At 40.6% G+C, this 24,782-nt stretch overlaps 1 protein-coding gene and 1 long non-coding RNA gene across 3 annotated transcripts in view; one reads left to right on the top strand and one right to left on the bottom strand.

Moving 5' to 3' along the window:
* LOC134910386 (uncharacterized) overlaps positions 1-10,735 on the top strand; it is a 176,590-nt gene extending 165,855 nt beyond the window's left edge. For both annotated transcript variants that reach the window (XR_010176182.1, XR_010176181.1), the window contains one exon: positions 10,416-10,735. This is a non-coding gene — a long non-coding RNA (uncharacterized LOC134910386). The remainder of the gene's footprint in view (positions 1-10,415) is intronic.
* The window catches only part of ABCG8 (ATP binding cassette subfamily G member 8), a 30,681-nt gene continuing 15,902 nt past the window's right edge, over positions 10,004-24,782 (bottom strand). Inside the window, exons 4-13 of the mRNA XM_063918343.1 lie at positions 22,471-22,709; positions 20,659-20,791; positions 19,782-20,051; positions 18,553-18,715; positions 17,158-17,259; positions 16,825-17,024; positions 15,692-15,768; positions 12,059-12,326; positions 11,132-11,259; positions 10,004-10,696 (exon numbers count right to left, since the gene is read on the bottom strand). Of these exons, the coding sequence (XP_063774413.1) occupies positions 10,559-10,696; positions 11,132-11,259; positions 12,059-12,326; positions 15,692-15,768; positions 16,825-17,024; positions 17,158-17,259; positions 18,553-18,715; positions 19,782-20,051; positions 20,659-20,791; positions 22,471-22,709 (1,718 nt within the window). The 3' untranslated portion in view covers positions 10,004-10,558. The remainder of the gene's footprint in view (positions 10,697-11,131; positions 11,260-12,058; positions 12,327-15,691; positions 15,769-16,824; positions 17,025-17,157; positions 17,260-18,552; positions 18,716-19,781; positions 20,052-20,658; positions 20,792-22,470; positions 22,710-24,782) is intronic.

Genomic DNA, 24,782 nt, shown 5'->3' with positions numbered 1-24,782 from the left:
TGGAGATGTTAAACCTCCGGTCCACCGGTCTCCCACCACTTAGCTCAAGTACCTCCCCTAACGTTAAAGGAAATGGTACTAGCCCTGATTTGCTGTGACCCTGAGGTACTTGAGAGCATACCCAACAATCGGTCTTGTTTAATACGTTACCCACTAGAGAGTGATAGTCACTCAATGGATGCCGGTCCATATGGATATTAAAACTAGATTGGCATTTCTTTATGCATCCATCTTCAACCAGATTATCACAGAGCCTACAGATACAATTTTCTTTTTTTTTTGAACTAACAATCCTTCACAATTGTTTACAAATAACATGGTTGTTAGATCGTGCCCGGTACTCGCCTTTGCTTGGTGATTGAGTTGCTATTGGAAATTTACACCTCCGTCTCAGTCATCAGGACCTTTCTGGATCCTTTCTCGACCTCACTGGTACTCTCACCGAAACAGACTGCTCTGGTCAACATCATGGTTAACGGGAAAAATCCATATCACAGTCTCTTGGGGCAAGTCCATCTTACAGGAGGAGAAAAGAAGAAATTTGTAAATGGGGTATAAGAAAATCAGTTTGAGGGGGAGAGAACTCGTTACGATAATAAGTTCTCTCGTCTTGTCGTTCTTCTTGTTCTGCTGTCCTCTCAAAAGGTGCTGTCTCTTCAGTCTTCAAAAACGATCATTCTGGTGATGCAATATTCCTTCCTAACCGACGATCTTTCTGTAAGGAGCAAAAATCTGGCATTACCATTGGTCCAACTGAGGGGTGACATACCATCTTTAAACCATGGAAACATGAGTGAGAAGAGAGAGACAACAAAAAAAACAAAAGAGATAGAGAACAATTCATGTGCATATATACATTACATAACTCGACAATAACCACCAATGAGAAAAGAGAAACAAAACATTTTTAAACATTGTCAACATTAAGAAAACATTGTTAGCATTAGAAAAACATTGTCAGACTTATTAGGCTGTCATATCTATGTGTCTACTGGTCTCCTTGAGCAGTCCCTCCCCACCAGCACCTGCATTACTCCACTGTCTGTATCTGGCCAGAAATACATTGTGGCGGAGGTCATGCTGGGGTTTGGTAGACTTCTGCAAGGACCAAGTGGGTATGCAATGTGTGAATTCTTACCACTACTCGTCAGAGATGGGGATAGAGAGAGAGAGAAAAAAAACATTTCACAGATACATTTACAACGTTTCACCTGGTCATTCCTGTGTCTTCAGGGAATGACCTCCCAATTTATTAACCGTTACCTCAGGCTTACCATCAGTCCTAATGATCACCTTTCCTGACTATATATTATGGGTGTGGCCCAAAATTCTTCCTATATGATCCCTGCTTGTAATTTGGTGTGTCATAACTTTTGCTCATTTTCATGTCTAGGGGGTCTGATTTTATGTGGGCTGTTGCAGTTACTGGCATAATGCCCTTCTCTTTTGCACAGATCACAAATCCTTAAGTTCCTCCATGTGCCAATGGCCTGGGGTTTTTGTTGATTTGATGCCTCCTCAAACGCTTGGATGCTCATCACCATCAACCGCTTTCCCTGCACCTACCTGATTCCTTGGATACCATGATTATGTCGTTGTCTAGGGAGTTGATATACCTTCTGTGAATCTTTGATCATACAGTTAGATCTTTCCTAGGATCTGGGTAATCAGACATGATTGATCTCAATTCTGTCCGGGACCAGGGATGGCGCATTGCACTGTCCTTGACGGGAATGGTTCCCTGATCATCAGTCTTCCCATTGGGGACTGTGATCACCCTGACAGGACTAAACTCAATTACATCACCTTGTTTTGGTCTTACAATATGGGGTACATTTGTTTGTGCGTGATATAAAACATTGTACGTACCTGTGGACACGACCTCACCTGACCCTCCGTTAGGGGGTTTGATTATTGCCTTTACCAATTTGGTCGTGTCCACCTGGATGTCTTGTAGGATGGCTTCTGGAAGAGGTGCCGACATCGTTCTGGGCTCACTTTCTTGTTGGTAATCCTGAGGGAAGTTTAACATGGGGTGCGACTTGCACAGGTTAACATTTGTAATTTTTACACTTTCATTTTCATAAACATTATTACATTTAACACTTTCATTCTTAATACAGTTACTAAGTGCATTTTTATCGTACAACATTGTGCCATTTCCCTGCAACCATAATCCTCTTCAATGCCATGTCTCTCCTCTCAAGATGAAAGTTAGATATGTAAGTTACATTTCTTTGCATTTCACTTTCCTGTTGCCATAACTGCAAACAATCATCATGTTTAACTCGTTGTTTCCAGGATTTTATGAGACTGATCCTTTGCCTTAAATTATGCAACACCTCTGAGTCAAAACTACCTATCCCGGGAAATGGTGCCTTATCCCCCGCAGTCATTCGTGTCCATTCATCACAAAAGGTCTCAGTGTGGGGACCATATTTCCCCCACATTACTAACCGAGCAGACCCTCGGGGTCTGCAAGCCTCTGGAGTCTGAATCCTGACCTCCGACCGTCTCTGTGTTGTGCACTTGGCTGCCATTGTGGACCTTTTTAACACAGAAAAACTTCCTAAAATGCACCAAACACAGAACTTCGTTGGAAATCCTTAAAGCTCTTCCACTGAACTTCTTCTGCTCCGGGTATCCCCGTTCCGCCTTCTAGCAGACACGTGTAGCCGTTGCAGGCCCTATCTCTAGAGATTTTCCTGAGAAAATTCCCTTCCTTTTTCTTTACACAAATCACGCTTGCATGTGCTCCCTACAACACGTATGAGGGCAAGATTTACGCATGGATATACGACCTCATATCACGTTGTGTTATTGGTCACACATACAACCGTGCGGTCCAATCGTACCACTTATAGACACTTGTTGCCCATAAATGGTAGGATCATTGGAGTCTCCCTACTGTGCTCCAAAACAGCCAGAGCGTAATACAACGAAAACTTTATCACACTCTGTTGCACGTTTTCACTCAGATCGTGCTCATCACGTTCCACATAGATCACACAGATCACAAAGTCCACAAAGCGGAATTCAATACCGTTTTATCACATAGATCACAAAGTCCACAAAGCGGGATTCAATACACTCATACCGTTTTCAACCCACTATCATTCTTATAGTTTTCTGATCAGAAAAATCATTTCCCGTAGTCTGATAGCTCTCCCCAGAGGCGTTACAGTAAAGTAAGGTATTTAAACTAAATTTTGGAAACTGAACAAATGTGTGCTATTGTCTTGTGGCTTCTGTATCGCCTTACTATAAGCGATATTTCACTATATAAACGCTTACCAAACACCACACAGTATCTTCTATGCTGTGTGCTTGGTTTTTTTTTTTTTTTCAGTTACTCCCTTACCTTTTTTTTTTTTTTTTTAAATAGCAGCAAATTTTCTCAGCACGTTATCAATGCAAATGGCAAACAGGAAGGTGAGATATGTGAAAGTACACAGATGAAAATGCAATTCTAAATTAATCTAATAACATACATTGATGTAAGCACAGACATATAGACATTACATATATGTACTAATCACTTATTACATATATGAGACCTTATTCAGTGCTTCCAATTTGCATACGAATGTGCTTTCAAACTATCTGCGAATGCAATCTCCTTCACTGCTGGGAGAGAAAAAAAAACAAACCAGTCACACAAGTTCATTTGCATTTCAATGGCCCATCTCACAACTAGCAGAGAATCCTAGAATCTTGGAGGTGAGAGGGGAAAAAGAAAAAAAACACAACAAAAAACAAAACAACATTTTTCATTAAGCCCTATCTGAACTATTTATAATTGACTATGACACTGGTTAAATAAATGCATTGGTAACTCATAAATGGTGATTTTTTTTTTTTTTTTTTTTTTTTTTTTACAATGGATGGCTGATTATTTCCTGAGTCAACTGAAAAGCAGCCGTTCAAAAAAAATAACATTTGACCTTCCCAAAATGGCCGCTGCTCCCCCCCTTCCACCTCCATGAGGGTCACACAAAATGGTGGACAGACCATGCGGCCTCTCCTGCCATAAAGAAAATCACCATGCTAGTTCCCAAAGTAACTTTTAAATGTACTTTTAAACCTACTTAAACAGATAAACAATCTAATCTTAATCAAACACGATATGATCCATTTGAACCTGGTTTTGCGACAATAAAAATACATTTTAGCATCTTAAATATTATGAGAAACGCCTTGTCCCTTAAAATTTCCTATCAGCGTCTTACTGATACCACAATACATTAACGTGGGTGTTTTTTTTGTTTTTGTTTTTGTTTTGTTTTTTCAGCATTTTGCGAGATGTCCATCATTAGCCGGTCAATTACAGCCGCGTTTGTAATGTACAGTGCATCATTAAGATCGTGATATCGCGGACCAGAGCCCCCATCTAACAAAGCTAAATATTTATCTTGTTAAAAACACGTTAAAGGTTAAAGAACACTGTACGCTGTTTGCTTAAGAAGTACCGTAATGGTACGCTATCTACGTAGCGATCGCTCAGCCGTAGGCGAGACGCTCAAGCGTCACGTTCGCTCACGGCCCAGTGATCACAGGACACGTTATTGGTTATGTCTAGGGTAATGATTCGCTATGGCGTAGCTTACGCTCGAGACCACGAGGAGGTCACCAGCGATGCAGACGCTCACAACACTATACCTTTATATTTAAACCTTTTAACAATGTAATGCGCTATATACCTTAATGTGAATACAGGGTGTAAGTGCAACCTTGTGTAACCTGACTAACTACAAAGCTGATTGAGCGTCACCGACGCTCAAGTGAACACTTAACACAATAGAAAATACACAGATACTGGATTAGGGTTCCAAAGCCTATTATCTGTATTATATCTAGTATACTTGTAAAAGAGTAACACAGTACAAATGATACACTACAATATAACAAAGACTTCCTAACCAAACACCTAACTAAGGGATAAACTACAATACTATCCTGGTCTAATACAATACAATACAATACAATACTATAAAAGTTTTAGTCTAGGGGAGATATGAGAGAGAAGAGAAAATAGAGAGAGAGAAATAGACACAGAGAGAGAGAGAGAGAGAGAGAGAGAGAGAGAGAGAGAGATTGGCTCACAGAAAGACAATGATTACAGAGAAGCTTACACATGAGGAACAATCGCTGCGCAGTCAGTCAATGCTGAGAATCTTTGTTTAGAAAGTACTTGAGCTTACCCATGCTGCCTGTCCCTATATACACAACACCCAGCAACACAATTGTCCCTACAATGCCGCATGGGGCAGAAGCTAGACTCCATTTTGGGAAACCTCCTCTTGATTCCAAAGACCACACCACATGGCTGAAAGGGGGAGGGGAAGACATCCAGCAGCAGCCATTTTAGGTTTGCAGGTCCAAACACATGGCACTCCTACTACACCACAATCACATAGCAGAAAACACAAGACTCCATTTTCTTCCAAAATGTCCAAGCCTCAAAACAATGCATATGTTCTGATTTTACAATTCCAAACCATCTAAAACACCTTTCACAATGTAATCCAACTTCCTAGAACCATCTCATAATTTCACATCCCAAACAACTTCAGTATCTCAATAACCAGAGCATATTCATCACAAGACCAGATCACAATGTAACCACACATCTCAGCCTGCCATTGCCACAAGCACATGCCCAAACGCAACTGCATGGTGGTATTTATGATTAACAAGATATATTATAACAAACCAGCACAATCTATTCTAAATCACCATAGGCAAACAAACACCACAAATGCTATGCTACCGGTTGTCTAATGTCCCAGCTACCATCACAGATTCCACAGAGTATTCAGCACAAACAAGTTACCATCACACGGCTGCGCAAGCCTCACCATCCCCAGCCATTTGTTTCTCCAAACCAACCACTCTATGCTTACCCATCTTTCCACAACTACCCCACCACAAAGCACACATTTAACTACTCTATGCCAAATCAGCCATGAGATATTGATTTTATGATACTTAGCCTTTGTTTCCTGGAGGATGTCCTGGGGATGTAGCCTCCATGCTGCTGGGTGCCAGGTAGCTGTGTGTGTCTGTGTAGCTACATTACATCTGTTCTCTGAGGCCACACCTGACCACTACCTTCCTGTTTGACCAGTCCCTGGGGGAGGGGTCTTTCTTTCTCTCCTTTGTATATGTTAATCAGGTTCAGCCCTGAAAACTTAGTTGATCATCCATTGTTCCCAACAAAGCTGATCTTAACTTTTATACATATAATCATATCTATCCGCTGCAATGTCCCACGACAACACAATAGGTCTCAAACTAAACCACACCTTATTCTGCTTGCTTCAATACCAAACATGATGTGTTTATCTGGTTCGGTTCGAATGATACACATCCATGACATTAATTCATCAGCCAATTCTAAATCTCCATAATGTCTGGTGCTTGACATTATTATAACCATGTACTGTATGAAACAAGTGCCGAATCCATCTCAGTGCCATGTCCGAGCAAATGCGTGTGTTTCCATATATTGCTGTGCTCGCTGCGCATATTTGCAAGTATAGCGACTTATATGTGTGCAGTTTATATGGTCTCTCTATGTAATATTTTTGACTTTGACACTACCCACGTCACCACCACACCAGCCCCTCCCCCACCTGCGGCACCCCCGCAACCACAGCCCAACGTCAAGGGACCCCATTTCACGCAACTCCTACTCTATCACTCAAAATTATAAACCTAGTAACTCATATCACATCACAATTAAACTTAATATATACCTGCCGTTTCTTGGTTCACCGGCGTGATGGTTGGGAAGAATGAACTCCAAAACACTCGGTCACCCGCTGAGAGTAAGTTCAGTGCAAGTCCAAAATGCCTATTTCTCCTTCCTTACATGTTTCTCTGCCGATATGCAATGATACGCTAAATTACCTAACCAAGAGGTCTGCAAATAAAACTCCTCTCCCGGCTGGAAGTAATACCTTGAACTCCTATACATGACAAGTGCAGCGGCATTCTGCAGAGATGGGTCAAGCATAACGCTGTGATTTCCAGCACTTACAGGATCCTCCCTGCCCTGCCTCTTAGAAACATTATCTGACCGCAATCAGGGCTTTGAATCGTACTACACTGTGTGTCTCCTCATCACATATAGTCCTCCTGTGCTATTACTTGTGAAAGCGTCATAAGGTGGACAATGGGGGTAATTCCGAGTTGATTGCAGCACCAAATTTGTTAGCAGTTGGACAAAACCATGTGCACTGCAGGGGGGCAGATATAACATGTGCAGAGAGAGTTAGATTTGGGTGGGGTGTGTTCAAACTGAAATCTAAATTGCAGTGTAAAAATAAAGCAGCCAGTATTTACCCTGCACAGAAACAAAATAACCCACCCAAATCTAACTCTTTCTGCACATGTTACTGTATATCTGCCCCCACCTGCAGTGCACATGGGCCCTCATTCCGAGTTGTTCGCTCGCTAGCTGCTTTTAGCAGCATTGCACACGCTAAGCCGCCGCCTACTGGGAGTGAATCTTAGCATAGCAGATTTGCGAACGAAAGATTAGCAGAATTGCGAATAGAAATTTCTTTGCAGTTTCTGAGTAGCTCGAGACTTACTCTGCCACTGCGATCAGTTCAGTTAGTTTCGTTCCTGGTTTGACCTCACAAACACACCCAGCGTTCGCCCAGATACTCCCCCGTTTCTACAGACACTCCCGCGTTTTTCCCAGAAATGGCTGCATTTTTTCGCACACACCCATAAAACGGCAAGTTTCCGCCCAGAAACACCCACTTCCTGTCAATCACACTCCGATCACCAGAACGAAGAAATTTCTCCGTTAAGCCGTGAGTAAAATACCAAACTTTTTAGCAAATTTACTTGGCGCAGGCGCACTGCGAACATTGCGCATGCGCAGTTTGCGACTAATCGCACCGATGCGAGGAAAAATAACGAGCGAACAACTCGGAATGAGGGCCATGGTTTTGCCCAACTGCTAACAAATTTGCTGCTGCGATCAACTCGGAATTACCCCCAATGCTCATTGATTCTAGCACCAGGGATTCAACTTGTCAATAACAGGTGTACCCTAAAGGAGACGTGAACGGTATACTGTTTGCTACAAGCATTTAACAAGTAGCCCTTTTATGCACATCAAAAGGATTGGATCCAGCTGAATTAAGGAATTTATAAACAAATGGTGATTATAACCACTCCTTATTCATTATAGGAGCTATAGTTTTTATTGCTTTTACAGAGTAATATTGTATGTCAATTTTTATTGGATGTGTGTGTGTATTTTAAACTGTGTCATTTTTATGGAAATGTAATGATATAATAAATTGCTAATGTGCTCTCTTGATCAATTGATCTATTGATCTTATTTATTATATTTTTTTCTTGTATACTATTGGTAGGACAGTACTGCTAAATTGGGAGCGGCGTTACAATTATAATTATATAAAAATTGGTTAAGCTTGGTGGCGTGGAAGCGCTGTGACTTCGTTGTTGTAATTTACTTATTTACCTGAATAACGGTTAATATTTTTTCTAGGTTACAGGAACCTGTACATTACTATCTGAGTTTGCTGACCTGGGTTTAAGTAAATAAATTTGAGTGCACTTCCAACTCAATAAACAAGTTATAGCTTAGTTAATGTTAGAAATGTTACAGTTAAAGTATTTTGGTAATTATTCAGAAACAAGTGCTACCTGTATTCTTACTATGTGTGTTGTATTTCATTATCCAATTGTTCATCTGAGTGGATGGTCACTTTGACTGGAGACAAATAAAAATTCACCTGAAGCACATCTTTGTTAATGTGTCAGGGAAAGGGGAAAACCTTGCCTTTCTGTCGTGAATAGAAGAAAAAAGAAGAGAATATTGAGCAAAAGGATGATAGTGATGTCAGTGAGAGAGAACATCTCCATCAGGGTCAGGTCATTTGAACCCGTGAATATGTCTAATATCACATCTAATAGGGGTTTGACATCTTTATATAAATATGTATATATATTAAATATAATATACAGTATATATGAATTCTCACTATACAGGTGAGGAGCAACGGCAGCTTTTTATTTTATAAATATATATATATATATATATATATATATATATATATATATATATTCTGTAATGGAGGTAAATATGGGAGCAATGGGTGAGAGAGTGGGGAGCGGCAAAGGATAGCACAGCAGGTGGGGGTTTCAGAAAGGACAGGATAGAGTGTGTGTGTGTGTGGGGGGGCAAGCAGCAGTTACAGCAGAGAGCAGAGCATTTGGATAGGAGACTGAGATGACCTGGGTTCCTTTACTAGTATACATAAAGATAGATAGATAGATAGATAGATAGATAGATAGATAGATAGATAGATAGATAGATAGATAGATTTTCCAATTATGTGTGTGTTTCTAAAGTCTGAGCAGGACATGATGACCTCAGAACTTCTACGAGGTCTAAACAAAGAAGTAGTAGTCAAGAGTGTATTACTGACATCATTGTACACACACACTATTAATGATTATTCTAAAAACAAGTATTCCTGAAATAATAAACTAGTGAATAAATCCCTCCAGAAAATCTCACACATTAGTGAAAAAAAAGTATTTATTATGAATTGTTGACCTGCAACAAGAACAGGAGCTACTGCCCTCCAGTGGCGAGTACATAACATACAACTGTACAGTCATTCTCTAACTTTAGGTGCAAAATTTGCACTGAACCACAGCGACAAATTAGCCCTTTGCAGATGAAAGCTATTATTATTTTTCATAGCAATACAGAATATATCATTATGAAGTCAACATATTGTAAATGCATTTAAAATAAAAATGTTAGCAAATTAAATGATTATTTAATGTAAAGATGTTTGTGCTTGTAAAAAGTTCAATTAAGCTAAAATACCTTTATTATAATCCATGGGTGCAAATTATCAGATGGAAAAAAAATGCTGATTGTTTTAACTTTGATAATAAACCTTTTTTTTTAAAAACAAACAAAAACAAACTGAGGTAGAACCCAATGAACATTTCCATTATTTACTTTAATTCTTTTATGACATTTCAAAAGATTTGTGGACGTTATGGAATATTTGAATGGAAATGTTTACTTTCTTCAGTAACTTACGATAATAGCAACCTGTGCATTAAAGGTACGTAGTAAATTTGCAATATTCCACTTAATAATTGTAATGGAAAAAACACAGTGAAATTCAACAAGGATAAGTGAAGAATTTACATAGAAATTTAGGATTGTCTTCTGAACAATGAAACATAAATTCTTTATTCACATTAAGGAGATTTGGCCTGAATAACAAATCTTAATTTTATTTGTAGCTCTCTGAGCTAAACCTCTCCATCCACTACAGGAATAGTATTTGGGCCCGTTAGAACCCTGACAATTTAGTTTAACCGAACTCTTTCCTTTTTGTCAGGATCCCCAAGGTAAAGATATGAAGATTCCAAAAGCAGATAAGGGCGTCAGCTGATGGTGATAGAAGTAGATAAACAATGACACAAAGTGTTTGTATTCTTTTACATGTATCCATGTCCATGAAGGTGGCTCATTTCTAGGTTGTCACCAGTCCTGGCTTGATTTTTGCTTGATGAACTTAAGACTTAGGAAATACAGCAGAAGAAATCCAGCACTTATCCCAATGAGTACAAGATAAGATGCATAGAGAGGGTATGTGTCCGCATCCATACTTTGGATAATCTGTATGGAAGATAAAATAAAAATGGTGATTGAACATCACACGTTGTGACGTCTTTATTGTCAAGCCTATCAGACTATCACAATGTTGCTAATTCCAAGCTGCCGAATCTCTGCCGGTTTTTCCTCACAATTCAAAGTGGCACTGATATCGCATGCAAAGTGAGCCATGCTTTGCACTTAATATGAGTGCTGCTTTAAAATATGAGGTCAAACGTGCAGAGAAGCGTCAGCGATCAAAAGCCGCCACTTCTAAAATATGCCCCCAGTCAACGCAACTAGTTTGGGAGCTGCAAGATGGAGAGCTTGGCAAAGGGTTTTTTATTGACTAATCCTTTCTAACATTACTTGTGCAAATATGAGAGGTACAGTAACTGTAAAGTTACACGTATTCTATGTAGCAGCCATGTGAAGACTAGAGCTGAAATTAGATCTTACCAATTCGCCTGGAATCTTGATGGAGATATTTTGAACTTTCACCTCATACGTCATATCTGTAAACTGAACCTGCATCAGTCCTGCGAAACCCCAGCGGAGGAATGAGACATAAGAGATCCAGAAAGGTACTGCAGATGACAAGAGAAACCAATAAATACACATCTATTTTCACCACCAACCAATGAAACCTGGTATTAGCGCTGTACACCAGGAATAGCATTATAATTCCCCTCGACTGCTGACTTGATTTAGATAAATAAACTGATCAACTATGCTCTATAATAGGCTCTACAGACGATCACATTGAAACTGGAGAACATCTGCTAGATAGATAGATATAGATAGATGTCATAATCAGGCACACAAAGAGCAGAGTTATTAAGTTCTGGGATACAAAATATCTGGGCCTGTCTGGGGGCCTAGGGCTGCCAGGTAGTTGTAACTATGCCACCAAGAAGGTCCAAATATGCCCCTTAGCAGTGGGTCACAGCTGTTGCAGATGCCCCTGGTATTCACAATGGAGACTCTTCTTGCTTAGCCATCCCTTGGTGCCAGGACATGGCTCTGGTTCTAATTTACACGGAATGCCCATTTGTAATATATGGAATTTCCATTTGTAAAATACACAGAATACACCCTGCAAATCGCTTTCATTTTGCAGTAATTCACCCACCCACCGTTACTGCCCAGCAAATGTTAAGGTTTATGTTTGCTTTCCTGGCAACCTAGAAGGACTCCTCGGTACATGTACTGTATGTTGTGCAGATGTGTTGCATAAAGCTCCACCCTCCGAGTCCTACAGCAATACAGCCACTGCTTTAGTTATATTCCTAAAGTAATGCTACCGCTCCTATTAATGCAGATCATCTTTCATTTGTGTTTAAATATACATTTTAAAAGTAGATCTCTCTCCCTCTGTTAACCTACCTGTCCAAAGGTTGTCCAGCCTGATGATGAAGCCACCAGTCAGATAAGCAGCAGTAAACAAGGCATTACTGATAAAGGAAGACATCTGTAATGTGGGTAAGAGGGCTGACATCCAGAGAGCCATGGTGCGACTACAATACACCATCAGCCACATCAGTAGGAAGTTCAGGAGGAAGACTTCCGGCTCAGGGTTCAGGTTTGCCAGCCAGTATATCGGAACACTATAGAAAACAACAAATGCAAAGTGCTCCGGGAGCTCTCCGATGACCTGACAAAAACAATTCACCTCTTATTAGAATGTTGGGGGGATTTTACTTTTCTAATTTCTGTAGGGACTAGGAAAGAACACACTAAGAAACATCTATAATAAAATGCATTATGGTTGTGTAGTTTAGATAGCAGGGGCAAATACAAGATTTGCTCTCTAGAGGGCCATTTCTATAACATATTACTGAAGTATCTAAACATTCTGAGTCACACACAAAAGCACATGCAGCAGCGGCTTTTGGCGGTCACCTCTCTGCTAGTGTATGCAAATGGCCTACAGTTCTTCCCATGTGTACATCTGTGCAGCTGAATGTGCAAGCACTGAGATACCCACGTTTGTGCCTGTGCACACTGTAATCATACCTAATAACAATAAAGTAGACAAAACGGCAGGGCGCCGCGTGTTGGAGAGGGGGCGTAGCTTCATTTAAATGGGGACGTGGCCGTCCCCGTTTTCATAATTTAGGGTGCATGCCCAGCACTCCCCAAGCAGCTATGCAGCCCCCAGGCTCATCTCCTTGCACTGTAGTTTCTTCTTCTGACCTCAGCCTCCTATGCCTGTGGCTGTGTGTCTGGGGACGCAGCTGCTTGCATTGACACGCTTGCGACACTCCCATAATATGTCCAATGAATGCCCATTTGTGCATGCACTAGTAGCCACCGCCCAGAAACGACCATCACTTTCTGATACGGTCTGACCTGACAACATAACCTTTGTGGATACACTCTAGTGACTCTGGGTTGGGTTTGGGTGACCGGCGTTTTAGGATCCCGCCGGTCACCATACTGACGCCAGGATGCCAAGCTTTAGATTGCTGGCAGGGGGGAAGCGCAGTGACGCCACTTGCTCGTTGCGCTCACCACAGGTTCTATTCCCACTCTATGGGTGTTGTGGACACCTATGAGTGGGAATAGTCCCTGTCAGTTGGCATGCCGACTGTCGGGCCGTTAATTGTTCGTGATCCCGGTGTCGGTACAGTAACCAGAGTACATCCCTGCACTCTGTGTAATGCAGGCGCCCTAGGGATTTTCCAGAAATGCTTGCACATGTGCAGTTGCAAAGAATCACTTACCTACATGATCATTGCATGTGGGTCTGAATCAAGCCCAAAGCGGCTATGTACCAAATATAATTTATATCAAGCTTATCTGTGATTGATATTACAATCCTCAATGTTCCATCTTTTGACTGATGTCAGTTACTTAAAGTTTTAAAGAGTAAGGACAAAATGTACCTGTGTCATATAGTATTACTGTAATAAGAACATAACAAATTCACAAACATCAGTAAAGTTAATAAATAACATGTGAGCCCAGAAATGCAGCATAGGTGGTGTGCCTATTATCAGGATGGTGCAGTACATTTCTCAGAAGGCAATGGCTAGTACCAGAGTCAAATGTCTACACAATATATGAGCCAAATGGTTCATGTGGATGGTATACACAGGTGCGGCAATATAAACTCCTAGAAATTTGGTGGGTTTTGATCAGAGACTTTATACTCCAGAGTTTTGGCTATAAAAATTATTACAATAATACAAAGAAGGTATTTTTAACATATTCTTTGTATTTTTCATATTCTTTATACAGTCAAAACTCTGGCACAAATGTTAGTATGACAGGAAAGGCTCTGCCTTACCTTACTCACCTCACCACACGTCACTGCTACTGCTTATTATGGGGACTGAATAAAGGTAGTGGGATAGAGATCATTTCGGTGTGATCGCTGCATGTATTGCTTCTTCATTGGCCATATTAGGCATGGGATATTTGTAAATATACTTTCCATGAGCCAGCTTTTGAAGTCACCGGAACAAATGAATGCTTGGGCAGCACCTCTAGACATTTATGTTGCTCAGATAATGTGGGAATGTGTCCTCGCTCCTCACCCTCACATACAAGGCCATCTCTAATTCCACTGCTCCCTACATCTCCAACCTCCTCTCCCTTCAAACACCCTCTCGCCCACTACGGTCGGCCAATGACCGTCGCCTCTACTCTGCCCTGGTCACTGCTTCCCGTGCACGAGTTCAAGACTTTGCCCGTGCTGCACATCTTCAGTGGAATGCACTCCCCCGCTCCATTAGACTCTCCCCGACCTTGCAAAGCTTCAATCGGCACTGAAAACCCACCTATTCATCAAAGCGTACCCCTCCAATGCATAACCTAGTCCTGAGGCTGCTCCTCCATCCCCCTGCTTCATGCCTTAAACATCTCTGCCTCGCTTACATACTGCTATCAGGCTACCTCCCGCTTGCTTGCATCTCATGTTATCTGTCTGTCGCCCCTTCCCACTAGATTGTTAGCTCTTCAGAGCAAGGACCTCTTTCCTCTTGTTGTCAAAACCCTCTTCTCGACACATTTCACTCGCAGCGCTGTCCTACTCAGCAACCATCTTTACCCGCTTTTTCTCCTGCTGGTAAAGGCTCATCTCTATCTATGGCCACCAGCCCCTAGTAGTACGATGACTACTCCCTCGCTACTTACATCTTGTATTATGTTTTGAGAATTGTGGTGCTCTTTGTTACTTGTACTCTATTTTTGTTATTTATTTACTGTAATGCTAAGTTTGTCTCCCTGTACTGTCCCTTGTACGGCGCTGCAAAACACTTGTTGCGCCGTATAAATAAATGTAATAATAATAATAATGTAATAAGCTGCAAGAAGCAGGAAGTTTGAGTTCTCCCAGCCTGGTTTTCCAGTATAAATGATTGCCCCTTTAAAATAACGGGAGAACTCACACAAAGCCCCGCACGTCCTGCCTATCGCAGCCTAATACATTCCCCCCAAGATGTTTTCTTAATTTTAGAAATGTTGGTGCAAGTTGTTGTTTCCTTTGCTGTTGTTAAGAATGGACATCAATCCAAAAGGAGAAACATTGAGGACTTCAATATTAGTCACAGCATACTGTGTCGACATGTGATATATCATGCAGTGGGCCAACGTGATATATCAGTACATTGGCATACCCTCCAACATCGTAGAACAAGAAATCGGTACATCTTAGGAAAAGGGGGCGTGGCAACCAGTAAAGGGGCATGTTCTTGCGGCACTGCCATAGGAATCTATAGGAATAGGGAGTTGCTGAATTCGGTACAAAACCCCTTTTGGCCAGTACAGACCATAAAACAATGGTTCTGTACCAGCCAAAAAGGTACAGTTGGAGGGTATGCATTGGTCACGCTGTTGCCGGGTATACTCATCGACTTGTGGCTCCACACACTTTGGAGAGCCATATGTTACCGAGCATTGATACAGATTATGGAATTAGTAAAAAGGGATATATCACCGTTCATATAAATAATTGTAAACATTGGATTTACTAAAAATAATAATAATCTGGGAACAATAATTGAACTAAATTACCTTAGCAAAAAAATATGGGGTAACAGAATATAATCCATCTTCCAGTTCATGGAAAAGCATTGCTCTCTCTGAATGACCTAAAAGACAATTATTTTAACTTACTATACTTTTTATTATTAACAAGCATTTCCTCTCTACATGAACATTAAATATGGATCAAAGGATTTATTTATTTATTTATTTATTATCAATGGAACCCATTAATCTAAATGAGATGGTATAGGGATCCCGGCGCTTGGGATGCCGGTGGTCATAATACTGACAGCGGCATCCCAACGCGCAGGATCCCAACATCTACTAGGTAAACCCTAACCCTATAACCTTCCCTACCCGCAGCCTAACCCTCCCCGGTGGTGCCTAAACATCCCTCCCCGCAGCCTTACCATAACCCCTTCCTCCCTGCAGCCTAGCCCTCCCCCCACAGCTTAACCATAACCCTCCCCGGTGGTGCCTAAACATCCCTCCCGGCAGCCTTACCATAACCCCTTCCTCCCTGCAGCCTAGCCCTCCCCCAACAGCTTAACCATAACCCTCCCCGGTGGTGCCTAAACATCCCTCCCCGCAGCCTTACCATAACCCCTTCCTCCCTGCAGCCTAGCCCTCCCCCAACAGCTTAACCATAACCCTCCCCGGTGGTGCCTAACCCTAACTCTCACTCCCTGAAGCCTAACCCTCCCCCCGCAGCCTAAACCTAACCCCCCATCACCGCAGCCTAACCGTTCCTGGTGGTGCCTAACCCTAACTCTCCCTCCCAACAGTCTAACCCTCCACCCGGCAGCCTAACCCCCCCCCCCCCCCACCCCTCTCTCAGTCTGAACCTAAATTCCCATACCCACAGCCTAACCCTAAGTAGCCTCGCATACTTTAATTTGGGATTCAGTGCCAGCGTTGCGATCTACGTCTGCATCCTCGGGTTGATATTCCAAACAGTGTCGGTATTCCAGCATCAGTATTCTGACTGCCGGGATCCCGAATGCTGGGACCTCTAAACCTAACTGCCTGTTTCCATATGTAATAGTGCTATGACTGCCAGTTTGTTAACAATAGCAACAGGAAAGTGTGGAAATATCAACTTTAACTCCCTTTTTCAAAATTAATTGCACCAAGATCAGTATACCAATTAAAATACTCACATTTTGCAACCACATCAAGGACAACAGCAAAGGGAGTAAGTGACCCTTTCATGAAGAGAAGTGCAATTGTGTCTTGTATTGAAAGCATGTTCTTTACATGTCCATAGTATAAAAATCCAATTAACAGTGCCATTAAAACAGCCTCAAAGCCATGAATAAGCAATGTGGTGAGATCCCGTAAATCATTGGACACATGACGACTGTGGGGAAAGGGAAAAATTGTTTAATAAAGGGGAAATTATTCACCCTGGAGTCATCTGTTTAGAATTGTCTGGTGCCTACTGTAAAGTGTATTTATTGTGTCTGTTTGGTTAGTCATCCAGTAGAACATACTTTAGCAATACAGAGAATTGGTGAATTCCTTTAGGCAGATCATCCTTTTCATGTGCATCAATCTTTATCACTTTTTCCAAAGCAGAGGTGCTGATGTTGGAGCTGGAGACGGAAGAAGACAGGCATAAAGTTAGTTTACTAGCAGGGGCCATTTGCCAAGTCAAAATATTTTATTTTACATTGATCAAGGTTTAATTACTGGACATGGCAAGGAATATATAATAAAAACATGCATCACAAAAAAAGTGTAATACCATACAGTATGCGGCAAATAAATGGATGATTCTGTTAGAACTACAATAAAAAGAAGGTGCAATGACTGCCATACCAATGTTACCAACCTTGCATGAATCTAAGCATAATTATCTGAGCAATCACTACTTCTTCCATAATGTTCTTCTATACAGGATAAGGTCTTTAGTATCAAGTGGGCAAGCATGGTAATATATCTAAGCAATTTGTAAAGCAGACATGTATATCAGTGGAGCTTGATTATAACAAAGGACTCTCCCTTGTAGTGTATTTTTTACTACTTCAAGAGGTCATGGTCCACAATTAAGCAGGTGCCCCAAATACTAATTCATATACGGAAACATTGAATTGATAAGCCTTGAAGGCTCTGTGCCTGGGTACACCTAGGCAGGTAGCCAATTTGGTCCTTGAGAGCTACTAATGCTACTAATAGGCCCTACACACTGACCGATAACAGTGATCGATATGAACGTTCTCATTCATTAATGAACGAGAACTCATTCATATCAGTCAGTGTGTAGGCATCAACGATGAACTATGCACGGCCCCGCGTTCGTTCATCGTTGGTGCCGGGTCGCTTATGCATGCAGGCCAATATGAACAATTTCATCCATATTAGTATGCATGCATATGGAGCTGGGTGACGAGGGGAGTGAAGAAACTTCACCCCTTCCCTCCCCCCCTTCCGCGGCCAGTTCGGCGGTGGGTCGCCTAATGTGTAGCTCCCTTAAGAGTTCCCATTTTGCAGACCACCTATCTGGTGCACAGGTGTGATCATTACTGACTATCACATTTTCAAACATGTGGTGCATTCATTCCTAACTAACTAACTAACTAACTAACTAACTAACAAACAGATTCTACAGATCCACAGGTGGCCTGGGAAACATAAACTGACCTAGGGCATGATTTAGATTTGGATAAAGTTCAAATGCAGGCTGCAATCTCACATGTTCTGGGGCTCTGGCTGACTGGGCATGCTGGTGTATGTAGGTCCACAAGCTGCAGCATGTTAGGGCAGCCAAGCACATGCTGATACTTCTAGATCTACAAATGTGATGTGCTTGGTTCTGAACCTCTAAAACCACATCTGTATATTTCTGTGACCATATTAAAAAAAGCTGATTAAAAAAAACAACATACCACGTCTCACTGGATGTAATCTCCCGATTTCCATCATTGACTTTCCACAGGAAATCATCAATGTCTTTGACTTTTTGCCAGAAAATCTCTGCCAGAGACCTGGTCCTCTCCAAAGATTCCATTTCTTCCTCTTTGGTTCGATGATTGATGCTGGTCAGATCAACTGATAAGAAAGGTGTCAAAGGTTATGAGGGACCGCTAATTTACATTATACTTTTTTTTTTCTAGAATACTACTGAAATGTATAATTTTTACATGGCAATGTTTCACGTTGGTTAAGTGAGAAGTTATATTGTTACAGTGGCCATTATAGGAAGTCATGTGATGCCCAGTTTAAATGCTCTTGTTACCCAGTTTAAATAAGATACAAACAATTTTTTTGTCTTTTGTAATTCACATCCTCTAACCACAATAAGATTATTTTCATGTGTCTGTCCCTTTGTGGTCTCGTCAACATCAATGGGTAACTGTTTTGAGGAGTGCAGAAGTATTAGTTCAACAAATAAAAAAAATTCTCAGTAATGGTGGGTCCCTATTTCAATGTAGTGGATAAGAAAAAGGGCCAGAACCTAGAACCCATATCGATGGAAATCTCCAGCTCATAAGTAGATAGTTTAGAAACAAATTTGACATCTACTTATTCCACCCAGAAGGCTGTAAATACATCTTCCAAGTAGATACAGTAGTTTAGAAACAGCTTTGACATACTGTATGTTTGTGCCACCCAGAAGGCAAATCATGTTATTGTCAATTGAGAGAGAAAAAGAATGTGTCACAATCTAAAATTGTTTTAGTAGTTTAGCATTTTTGCAGAGAGTGAAATCTAAATAATAAAATCCTTAGAGGTTAGCACAATTTACCACCAGCAAGGAGCTACATGAAAAGTAGTATTTATATACCTTTTGGGAATAATAAATATAACGTGACATTTTCCCCATGATATTTTTGGTGCTTCGTTTTGTGTTACACGTTATTGGCATCGCACTTTGCAAAATTCTTGTGACTTTTTTGCAACTTTTTGCAGAACGCTAATCACTATAATCACAGAGCGAGGACTTTTAGAAATATTCCTAACGCGATTACAGAGGAAAAAAAATTACTTTTTACAGATTTATTAAATTTCCCTGTATGAGTTATATGAGACAGATGCTTGTTGTAAAAATTTACTTCATCATTCTTTTTTTGTTGTTGTTTTGTTTTGATTATGACTATTGATTAATTTTACTTACCATAAAAATCTGCTGGGTTACTGTATCTGGGACATGGATAACCTATAGATGAGAAATATTGAACCATGTCTTTTGCAGTTCCAGAGTAGACTGTGGTCCCCGATGAGAGAAGGAGAACTAGATCGAAGAGTTGGAATATATCAGATCGAGGCTGATGGATAGATAATAAAACCAATCGGTTTCCTCTGGCAAGCCTAGATAAGGTTATCACAAGGTTGTGTGCTGTAAAGCTGTCCAAACCAGACGTGGGCTCATCCAGTATCAAAATACCTGCAAATAAAAGGTATTTATTATATGATATATGTTGGAACTGGAAGGCATATATTTACATCAGTTCAAAAGCTTTCTTTGCATTGTAGAATCATTACAAGTGTTCAGCTTTATAAATCAGGCGTTTGGGTTAGAAGACATAGGGGGTAATTCAGAGTTGATCGCAGCAGCAAATTTGTTAGCAGTTGGGCAAAACCATGTGCTCTGCAGGGAGGGCAGGAATAACATTTGCAGAGAGAGTTAGATTTGGGTGGGCTATTTTGTTTCTGTGCAGGGTAAATACTGGCTGCTTTATTTTTACACCGCAATTTAGATTTCAGTTTAAACACACCCCACCCAAATCTAACTCTTTCTGCACATGTTATATCTGCCCCCCCCCCCCCCCCCTGCAGTGCACATGGTTTTGCCCAACTACTAACAAATTTGCTGCTGCGATCATCTCTGAATTAGGCCTACAGATGGAGAGGCTGGCTCAGACACGCTCAGACACATTGGATAGTGGATAATGTAGGCTCAACCCAAACAGCAATGCAAGGGGAGGTGAGATGAGTGAACGTGATTATTTTTTTACTTTATAATCAACCCATAACGCTACAACGTATCTTACCGGGATTCCACAGTAGTTGTACTGCAATGCTGACTCTTCTCCTTTCTCCACCAGATACTCCTCGGGTGTACTCATTTCCTACTTTAGTGTTTGCACATTGCCGTAACCTAAGTTCTGCGATGACATCTTCCACCTTTCAAATCATTTATATGGAAAAAAAATTATGAAGATACAACTCCACGGACAGATAGCAATAAAAACAGACTTGTCACCATTATATACAGAAGGGATCCCTCCCATAAGCCAACCTGTCATATTCATCAGAATGCAGCCTTTCAATACAGGTGGTCTTCACTTTGCCAGTGGTCGGGATTCCGGCGACCAGCATACCAGCGCCGGAATCCCGACCGCCGGCATACCGACGGTTCTTCTCCCTCTTGGGGGTCCAATACCCCCCTGGAGGGAGAATAGATAGCGTGCAAGGGGCTCATTTGTGCTCGCCCAGCTGTCGGTGTGCTGGTGGTCGGGATTTCGGCGCCGGTATGCTGGTCGCCGGGAGCCTGACCGCCGGCATAACATACTACACCCTTTCAATACCAGTTCCTGCTAAATTGACTGGCTGAATATAGGTTCTGCAAGCAATATACCTGCATCCACTGATTATCCAGACAGGTTCAATGCATACATTAACAGAGAACATTATTAATTTATAGGAAACATCAGTCTGTGTTATTTAAACTGAATATATAGATAATTGTGATGGCATTGTAGATAAATAAACTCTTTGGTGGAGAATTTATTTATCAATCCATCAGCTTCTAGCTGTCATTTTTAAACACAGCCTGTAACATGGCAGTTAAGAACTGATTGGCTGGTACTTTATCTCGGTTCACTTTATCTCTCTCCAAGGTTTCATACATGTTCCCCTCTATGTTCTAAGTTTAGACTGTAGTAATTTGCGAAATTAATGACTAGTCCATATTTATATCATCATCGTTGTGTTATTCATCACGATTTATTTGTAATGCGTCACAAAGCTCTGCAGTGTAGAATAGTCAGAATGACAAATCAGGCAACATACAAACCATATGTGAATAAAGAATCAGTATACTGTATACAAGGTTGACAAAGGTGTATAGGTGAGTCAGAGAGTAGACAATGTCCTTAGCAGTATATACAAGGTTGATGAAGGTGTTGATTTGAGTGAGGGGGTAGAGAAGACCCAAAAGACTATAAATTAAGTTAAATGTGAGTCAGATGCTAGAGAAGACCCTACCAAGTTTATATGAGTTGAAGAAGATGTAGATACGAGTCAAAGGCTAGAGAAGGCAGTAAAGACTTTAAATGAAGTTGTGGTCTATATGTGAGTCAGATGGTAGAAAAGGATGTAATGACTTTATATGTGTCGAAGAAGGTGTAGATTTAAATCAGGGGTAGAGAAGGCACTAACGACTATAAATGAAGTTGAATTGTAGATGTGAGTCAGATGTTAGAGAAAGCCCCAGTGAGAATAAACAAAGGTTTAGATGTGAGTGAAAGGGATGAGAAGGCCCTAACGACTATAAATTAAGTTGAGGTGTACATATGACTCAGATAGTAGAGAATTCTCTAATGAGTACATATAAAGTTGACAACATTTGAGATGTGGTCAGTGGGTGACAAAGGCCCTAATGAGTATACACAAGGTGCTTTGAGTCAGAGGATAGAGAAGGCCCTATTCATGAGAAATTACTAAAGGGCAAAGTTAAGACAATAGGAGCTTCTGCCACTCTGAATGGAGATGGGATAGTATTTGGTAAAACATTTAGAGGGAATACATTTATATAATGATATTGACTTGAATTTATTTTATATACTTGGCTGGCCACTCACTCGTTTTTGCCGTTGCTGTTCTGAATACGATTTGGGAAGACGAAGTTTGGCAACAAAAAGTAATGTTTCTCGGACAGTGAGGTGCGGCAAGAGTTGATCATCCTGTCTCACGTGAGCAACACATTTCTTTACCAAATGCTTAGTGGTCAGCTTCCCATTGATGAGAATTTCCCCTGATTTAATTTTTCCTCCTTCATCTTTACATGTAATGATGTCCAGTAAAGTTGTTCTTCCACACCCTGACCAAAAAGTAATAAAAACAACAAAACATTGTATTATTTGAGCATGTATGGCATCACCTAATCATGAGTACATACAGGAAATATTTTTATACATTTGTCACATTTCTAGGTTCCGTTTGAGTAAGGTCAGAGCAGCATGTTCTTGTACTCAATCTTTATCTGCTGCATGTCCTAGAAATGGGTGAAGCACAGACAAAAACCGTGAGATCCACCCAAAGTTGCCACGGGGAACACTAAACTATGCCAGTAAAGGTGGTACTATAGCAGCAAATGTATATACAAGTAGATAATGAAAAGTGATAATTTCTCCATGGAGCACTAAAGATGTCAGCATACCCAGGCCACCTTAAAGTGGTTAAGCATGTTGGTGCTTGTAATACTACATGCACCAGCATTCCCGTGGCTGCTAGAGTATGCTGGCATCCATGCCTTGCCAACATAAATAACTCTTACCAAGGCCAACTTGCTTGTTATAGAGCTCTAACACGTACAGTATGATTAAAAAGTGCCATAACACTTCTGTACATACACTGAACACACTGTATCAGACTGAAGTAATACGGTACGGTACATGGGTAGTGTATCTTACGCTATTAGGGTTTTAGGGTTGATAAAGCAAATTTAAATAAAGTCAATTATTCTTTATATATATATATATATATATATATATGTACAGTACTTGCGTGGTCTTCCTCCAGGTACTCCGGTTTCCTCCCACAATCCAAAAATATCCAAAAATATACTGGCAGGTTAATTGGATCCAAACAAAAAATTAACCCTAGCATGAATGTGTATGTGTGTACATGTGCTAGGGAATATAGACTGTAAGCTCCACTGGGGCAGGGACTGATGTGAATGGCTAAATATTCTCTGTGCTGCAGAATATGTGTGCGCTATACAAATAACTGGTAATAGATAAATAAATTAATATATATATATATATATATATATATATATATATAAACACTGCAAGAGTTGTGTCTGTAAATAGCAATTTGTTTGAGAAAAATACTTCTAGGGACTGTTTATGGAGACGAAAAAAAAAGTTCTGAATTTTTGTTTGTCTGTTCGTTCCGGCATCACGCAAAAACGACTAGATGAATTTGGATTGTGTTTTCCTATTGTATAGCTTAGTGACTTAGAAAGAAACTGAGGTATGTACAATCTCAATGTGACATCAGGGAGAGGAGCAATAAAGGAAAAAACGGACGTTTGACAATAAAGGAAAAAACAGACGACCTCTGACTTTTTTTTTAAGTAGTAATCACTTACAAGGCAAAACCATTTAAAAAAAACATGCGAGATCGGCCGGATCCTGCAACTCCGGAAAACTCAGACCCTATTACATATGTCCCATGGAATTCAGGAGGACGTTCCTTTATAGGGAAGAAATTGGGAATCTCATGATGCTTTGAGACTGAGGATAAGCCCACAGATATGCCCATTGAAAGTGTCATCATGACTTCTAAACAAATGGATGTTTAAAGATTAACATAAATTATAATTTGGAACACCCTGTTTGACTGCAAGGAATGGGCAGAGCGCTCAAATGCTTGATAGAGAAATCCGTAATGCGCAGTCATAGAGAGTGGATATTTTAATAAATTCTTTTTGTATCATAATTATTTTGTAAGGATATGCTATAATTACATATGTATATATTATCATCATATCTTTTGCCAGTGGTTCTCAAACTTTTTTTAATCATGGCGCACTAGAGTATCAGAATTGTTTTCACTGCACTCCTAGGCCAAAGGTTTCTTATTGAGAAATTTAGAAAGAAATATAAAATTAACTACATTTTGTTTATACAGTATGTCATCCATGACAAGATTTGCTTCTGTTTGTCCACATATTTTATGATTGACAGCCACCAGCGCTGCTTTTTGCCTATTACATTGACCATAAATAATTTGACTTGGTCCTGGCACACCAACCTAGGGCACCCCTGCAAGTGTCCTGAGGCACTCCAGCGTGTCATCGCACACAGTTTGAGAACCACTGTCTTATGCTATTTTTATAAATTAGGAAACAATTTTTTTTTAATTAATACGCAGAATTGCCTTCATA

This window comes from Pseudophryne corroboree, chromosome 4, assembly GCF_028390025.1.
Source record: "Pseudophryne corroboree isolate aPseCor3 chromosome 4, aPseCor3.hap2, whole genome shotgun sequence".
NCBI lineage: Eukaryota > Metazoa > Chordata > Amphibia > Anura > Myobatrachidae > Pseudophryne > Pseudophryne corroboree.
Note: the sequence above shows the minus strand (reverse complement) of the source record. Positions and strands in the feature narration are given on the sequence as shown.